The sequence below is a fragment of the Mesoplodon mirus genome (assembly GCF_964341445.2).
Source record: "Mesoplodon mirus genome assembly, chromosome: 15".
NCBI classification, from domain to species: domain Eukaryota; kingdom Metazoa; phylum Chordata; class Mammalia; order Artiodactyla; family Ziphiidae; genus Mesoplodon; species Mesoplodon mirus.
Genome location: NC_138991.1, coordinates 36039440 through 36046529, shown reverse-complemented (window position 1 = coordinate 36046529; position 7090 = coordinate 36039440). Strand labels below are relative to the sequence as shown.

The following is a 7090-nucleotide window of genomic DNA, read 5'->3' as shown; positions in this document are numbered from 1 at the left end:
GCCCGGGAAGCTGGAGGCGGGATAATTAGAAGCAGACATCTTCTGTGATTGATTCGGGAGTATATTTGGCCTTCTCTGGTTGGTTCTGAGCTGGAGAAAGGGGACAATTAGGAAGCTGGCAGTCACTGACCAACCTCATGATTCTGGGTTTTTGCTGCAGAGGCCGTGCGTTCTGCTGTCACCCACAGGCTGGCCAATGTCTGTTTGTAGTTCCGTCTCTCACCTGAAGACACCAGCTCTCTTCCATCCTTAGAAAAACACTCTGTGGGAATTCCCTGGCGGTCTAGGGGTGAGGACTCTGTGCTTCCACTGCTTGGGAACTGGTCGGGGGTGAGGGTGGGGAACTAAGATCCCTCATAGCTGCGCGGCACAGCCAAAAAAAAAAAAGGAAGCAAAGACTTTTTAAAAAGAAGAAGAAGAAACATGATTCTTTAGAGAGTGAAAGCTCAATCACCGTTCAGAGGCCAGCCCTGGGCCGAGGATTTCTGCAGGCTCTCTTCCCCCATCAGAATGTCCTTTCTTGTTGTTTAACGCTACCCTTGATTCTGCTTTGTATCGAGTTAAAAGAAACTTAGTCTGCTGCCAGGCCTTTCCTGTGCTCTGCAGACTCTCTGTACCTGAAGGCTTGTTTTGAACCGTGGAAGGTTGCCCTGCTCCCACCTGCAGGAAGACCGACCCTCCCCGCAGCTGACAATGACTAATGGAGGGAGTGTAATTCTGAGGGGTGGGTCTCACACCACTGCCCTGTGGCTGGAGCTCTAATTCCCCTCTGCTTGATAACACACTCTTACTGGCAGCTTTCCTTCCCTTGTATTACCTCCTCATTTTCCTGGTGTTGTTTCCTGTACCTCCCAAATATAATATCAGAACCCAAATCTTTGTTTTCAGGGAGTGCTTCTGGGGAAAACTCAAACAAAATGGGAAGGTTTCCTTATCCGCATTTTACAGATGAGGGAAACTGAGGCTCAGAGAGGTTAAGTAACATATTTCAAAGTCATGCAGCTTATCAATCAGGATTGGTATTAAACCCACACTGCTCTTGATTTGTGAGTGTGGATGTGTTATTTTTCTCCCTAATCCTTTGAAGCCAGAGGCCAACCACCATTTATAATTTAATAGTCTTTTGATGCCTAAACAGCTCCTTGTGCAATAATATGTTCTGTCAAAATTTTTTACAAATTTAATTGAATCCAGCTATGCATGTATGTTTTTCAGGGATCATAACAGGACTCCCAAGGGCAGACCAAGACCACTCCTGGGATACCCTGTGCTCAGGCTGTCTTCATTCCCCCCCAGCCTCAGATGGGCAACTCAGGGTGATTTCTGGGGCAGGTGCTCCACTGTTGACACCCCAACTCTGCCGCCCAAGGGAGATGAGAACAGGCAAGACACGACCACCTTCGAAGGAGAAATCACATTTTACTTAGATTGTTATTTGAGAACAGCAAGTGTGTCCATCTACACTCGACATACAAATCACATAGTATAGAAAAAAAAAGAAAAAGCTGGGATCCTCTCCCCCCTCAGCTCCCACCCCATCTTCCCCTCACCAAAATGTGGGGAAAGACCAGCCTTAAAGGCAGAGAGGGTCTTTGTCCCTAAAGTAGCATGGAACACGCTGTGCCATGAAGCAAAACATCTCCTTAAACCCATATCTTCACAAAGGAATTCAACTCCCCAGGCTGGCCCCTCATCCAGGTCCTCCAGGTCCATTTCATTATACAAAAACCAATGAGTTCCTGAAAAACTTTATTAGTCGTATCCCACGAGAGGTGTGCAAGGAGGGCCAGGATCTGGCAGTGAACGCAGCAAAGAGCCCTATGCTTTTGTTGGGTTTTTATTCACCTGGGAGGCTGTAAGTGGGACAGGCCAGGAGCATCCCCACTGTAATGGAGAGCTATGGGTGTTGAGAGGTCACCCATCCCCAGACAGATAGGCAGACAGCCTGTAGGCTCCACTGCAAGACCAGAGGGCCCATAGAAGACAGCTGCAGGCTAAGGTACAAGCAGAGTCTGTCTGTAGGGTAGGACTCATGCACTTGGGCTCTGATGGAACCCAGAAGTCAGAGAAGTGCCAGCTCCAGCTCAGGGTGAGGACAAAGGACCGCCATGGCCCTCCTTCTGGGACCTTCTCCCCCAGGTCAGGAAAGGCAAGAGGCCCGGGATGCTTGGAGCCCTCATTCAGCCCCCAGGAGCAGGCCTCCCCTGCCTTGGGTTTTTAAAACAGATTAGACACATCCCCTGAGAATGATGCTAAGAAACAAAACCATTAGCCCTTTGCCTATCACCGCTGGCTCACCAGGCCCCAAGCAGCCTTTTAGGAGGCGAGACCCAGGCCCAAGCTCAGGGCTAGGGGCCGGGCAGGGGTTAAATGAAGGTACTGTTGGCAGGGTGCCTCTGGACAGCGACTTTGGCACCCATCACTCTGGTCCTAGTGGAGGCTTTCTTCTGCTTGGCATCCAAGTTCTTCATGTACCTCTGGACCCACAGCAACTTGGGGTTGCCACAGAACCTCTGGCCCTTCCTGGTGGTGAAGCTGTGGGAAGAGTGACAGGGTACATGTGAGGTCTGGCAGGGGGTTTGGATCCCTTCACTTTCTGAGGAGGTCATGTGGAAGCCCAGAGGACACGCTGCTGTCCCAGCCTCCTGGCAGGTTCCTGACACAATGTCTCCTCTCTGTGCGTCTGCATCTCTTTGTTTCAATAACCTCACGTTCACATTCAGTAACCTCCTTGTCATATGGGGGAGGCCCAGCCCTGCCTGTAGATAACACTGGGTCTGAAGAGAGAGACACAATGTCTGCTCACAGGGACGAGAGAAGATGCATTGAAAACCCCAAAGAAAAAAGACCTCCAGTTCGCACAGTGTGCAAGGAAGCGTGGCCGATAAGGATGCCAGAGCTGGGAGTGGGCAGTGGGATGCCATTTTCCAAGCCAGCTCCGAGCGGTGGATGCCAGGCTGTGGAGCTGGGTCTGGAGCCAGTGGGGAAAATTACGGTTAATAATTAATTTTTTTTCTCAAAGATGCAGACAAAATTAAGATTCAAAGTTTTAATTAATTTCCATACTGATAAAAATAATTCCATGAATTCTGTAAACCATTGCATAAATGCTATAGTGTAAAAAAAATTAAACAAGTATTAACAACTTTAAACAATTCACTACAGGTAAAGGATTATGCATTATAAATACTACCTTCTGGGTTAAGAAGAGATCACATTTCTAGGGCATGCCACTGTTTACACAGTGAGCTCACATTTGCTGTCTTGTAACTCTGAAGTTATCTGGAGTCCTAAGTGACCTTGAATAGGTCACCTTTCTGAGCCTTAATTGCCTCCTGTAAAATGAGGATAATCAATCCTAGCTCATAGAATGGCTGAGAGGGTTAGATAAGGGAATGTTATATGGCCCGAATGGTGCCTCTTATATATTTGGTGCTCAATACATGATTATTGACTCTGAATCCTCTTCCTAATCTTACGGATGAGGAAGCTGAGGCTCAGAGAGGTGAGGTGACCTCCCCAGGATCACAGAGCAGGGCTCTCAGTGATCCTGAAGGCTCATGTCTCCCTGCCCACCTCCTGCCAGGTGGCTGAGGAGCAGTAGTTTCTTACATCACTCCTGCCTTGGGGCAGACACTCCTGTTGGACAGCTGGTAGTTTATTACTCGTCTCTCAGGAATTTTCTTGGAAATGAAGGCTATGCAGCAGGAAGGGGGGATGATCATGGAGCCTAAAAGACAGGAGAGCGAAGAGCCAAGTTCTTTGCCAGCCTGCTCTAGACTCTGGGCTTCAACATGGAGCCCGTCCCCTGCACTAAACACCTCCAGTCCAGCCACTGGGCTGCCCCCTTCTCAGCAGTCCCCTCCAGACCCAGGCTGCTCGGTCCTCCATCCTCTGCTGTGCCATTCCAGCCATGCCCTTGGGACGGCTGTCCTGCGTGAGAGACCCAGGGTGGGGTCAGAGATCTTACCTGCAGGGACAATGCAGTAGGTGCACAGCGCCATGAGCAGGAGGCTGGTTGCCATGGTCATGGGGGCTGCCATGTCCTGGAGAGCAGAGAAGGCAGCTCAGAGCTCAAAGCTGGGGGCAGGAGGGGCGGGGCTGGGACAAGGGGCGTGGTTCCCTGCGAGCACTCCAGATACCCTCTGGCCTTTACCAGGGCAGCTAGGAGGAAACATGTGCTTATATAGCCTCCCCGGGGAGCCTTCCCCTCCCCTCCTTCAGAGTCCTAGAAGCCTCTGAGATCCGCAAAAAGGAAGTCGTTGCTAGCTGAGTCAGGGGTTATCTTGTACTCTAAGAAAGGGCTCGGGGGGAGGGCATTGCCCTGTGAGGGTGAAGTGCAAATGCGTTGGATGCACGATGGGGATCCTGGCTGCACTGCTCATTTCCTGTGGGACCCTGGGTAAGTCATTCACTTCACTGAGCCTCAGTTTCTTCATCTGAAAATGAGTAAAGTTATCCTCTCTCCTTCCACTCATTCATTCATTCATTCACCAACTCTTGTTAAGCATGTGCCATGTGCCAGGCTTCTACTGTGGAGGCAGATGTGAGATCAAGTGTGCAGAATCAACTATTACAGGTGCTGGCGGAGTGGGCATAGAGGAAAGCAGATGCCGTCATTGTTCATTACTATCTCCTCGGACCCCCCTCCCATGTTCATGCGGCACCGGCTCTTGGTGACCTTGCATTCCCAACCCCCAAGCTGCCGGAGCCACCTAGCCTGCAGGCTCTAGGAAAGTGGGAAGTGCCTGGAAACTTACATCCTCAGGGAAGCCCTTGACCAATGCCTGCTGGAGGGGTACAGACTCCAGGTCCAACGTGACATGTACTGTTTCTCGAGTTCCTGGAGGGGTGGAGCCAGTTTCCCTCTGTGAGGCAAGACTTGGCTGTCCCCTCCCCTTCGGGGTCTGCTTCCCCCTCCCCTACTGGCTTCCCCTGGAAGCTCTGCCTGATAAACGACTGGCCCACGAATCCTCGTCTCAGGGTCTCCTTTGGGGACCCCAATCTGAGACAATGGGTATGTGTGAGGGAGTGAGGCACATAGGGAGGACTGGCCAGTTCTTCTGGGGGGAGAGTGGTGCATGCACTTGTGGAGTGTGAGGTTGGCTGTGCTGAGGTTTGGAAGATGAAAGGCAGTGGGGACCGCACTGGGGCTTTGTAAACCATAATACTCGGCTCAGGTGTCAGACAGAGTGGAACATGCCACCCACCCACCCTCCGCCCCCATTCCAGACTCCCAGCCTGGGACCCCATGTTTAGAGACTCTTGTCACTGCTGCTTCCATTCCCAAACCCTTCGCATCCTCTCCATTTCACCTCTCATGGAAATACTTGGTTTTCTCCAGCCTCCCTGCTGTGGCCTCCCAGGAGCACACCTGTGTGGCAGCACAGTGGCCCACATCACCTGGCTGATGATGACCAGCTGTGTGTCTACATCTCCCACTTGACCACGAACACCTTGAGATCAACGTCTCATTTCCACGCCCACCAAGTCCCGTGCAGATCACCTGTCCCATGGCCAGTGTTTGTAGAATGAATATATAATGGACCGATTCTGAGTCACTCTCCTTTGGATCAGGGACTCCCATGTGGTCTCTGCCCAGCATGACTGGGGTCAGTGCGTACACAGGGGAGCCATGCAGCAGGTCCTCTGATGGGGACAAGACTGAAGTTGGGGAGGCCAGCAGTGCCTGATCTCATAGTCCTTATTTATGGAGTGAAATATGGTGAGTACCCCACTCAGCTCTTCACTAGCTTTGCACATTCCCCTCCCCAGCCAGCAGTAACGACCCTCACCTGGCAGAGGATGGGGAGCATTCAGTGAGAGCCCTTTACATATGCAAGGGCTTCTCACTGAGTCCATTTTAGGAAGCTGCTTCTAATCTTTGCTCCTCAACAATTCAGAGGGGATAGCCTGCTCTCTGTCTGGGTTTTATAACAGGGGGTGCTGGGAGCGGTGGCTGGAGATGGAAGAGACAGAGGCAGCACGCAGGAGAAGGGTGAGGACTGGCCTGAGCAGGGTGGGAAGCCGTCACGCGTTGACCATGTGTTGCAACTTCACTGGGATGGCAGAAGGTCACTGGGCAGGAGGGTTTGGGGTGGGGTGCCTCACCCCAATTAGTAACACTATTTAGGGGCTTTCCCAAGGCCCTTTATTTTTTTTTAAGGCATTTCTTTTTAAGTTTATTTCTTTTATTTATTTATTTTTGGCTGCATTGGGTCTTCATTGCTGCACACGGGCTTTCTCTAGTTGCGGCGAGTGGGGGCTACTCTTCGTTGCGGCACGCGTGCTTCTCGTTGGGGTGGCTTCTCATGCTGCGGAGCAAGGGCTCTAGAGCACAGGCTCAGTAGTTGTGGCTCGTGGGCTCTACAGCACAGGCTCCAGTAGATGTGGCAGACGGGCTTAGTTGCTCCGCAGCATGTGGGATCTTCCCGGACCAGGGCTCGAACCCTTGTCCCCTGCATTGGCAGGCAGATTCTTAACCACTGCGCCACCAGGGAAGCCCCCAAAGAAGCTTTTTAAAAAAACACCCAGTCTCGCTGCTCTGTCTGGGAAAGTAAGTAAGGCAGGGACTACCAACCCATTTTACAAAAGGAAAAGCTGAAATCTACAAAAGGTAAGTGAGTAGATGCCACCACGGAGCTACTTATGCTGACTCCCCAAATGGGAACTGCACGTTCCTGCTGGAAGGGGGGATCCCAACAGCCCGAGCAGTTATGCAAAGTCAGAGTGGGAGAAGTAGGAGGTCCCAGGAAAGAACAGAAAGGGATAACCAGCGTAAACAGTGCTGCAATGAACATCGGGGCGCATGTAACCTTTTGGACCATGTTTTTCTCCAGATATATGCACAGGAGTGGGATTGCAGGATCATATGGTAAGAGAGCTAACATTTAGGTAGAGAAGGAGGAGGAGAAGGAGAAGGAGGGGAAGGGGGAGAGGGATAGGGGAGGGGAGGGGGAGGAAGAGGAGGGGGAGGGGGAGGAGAAGGAGAAGGAGAAGGAGGGGCAGGAGGGCAAGACAGCAGATGCAGGCAAAGACTTGGGGAACGGGGCTTCCCTGGTGGCGCAGTGGTTGAGAGTCCGCCTGCCGA

General features: G+C 51.6%; 1 protein-coding gene across 1 annotated transcript; it reads right to left on the bottom strand.

Annotated features, from left to right (window-relative positions):
• Positions 1–2366: 2366 nt before the first annotated feature.
• On the bottom strand, positions 2367–4049 carry CCL24 (C-C motif chemokine ligand 24; the record flags this gene model as incomplete). The annotated part of the gene is made up of 3 exons (XM_082644117.1): positions 3971–4049; positions 3613–3730; positions 2367–2535 (listed from the first exon to the last, which is right to left on the bottom strand). Exons 1-3 carry the CDS (start codon positions 4041–4043, stop codon positions 2367–2369), a joined length of 360 nt encoding a protein of 119 aa, XP_082500243.1. The 5' UTR covers positions 4044–4049.
• Positions 4050–7090: the final 3041 nt, after the last annotated feature.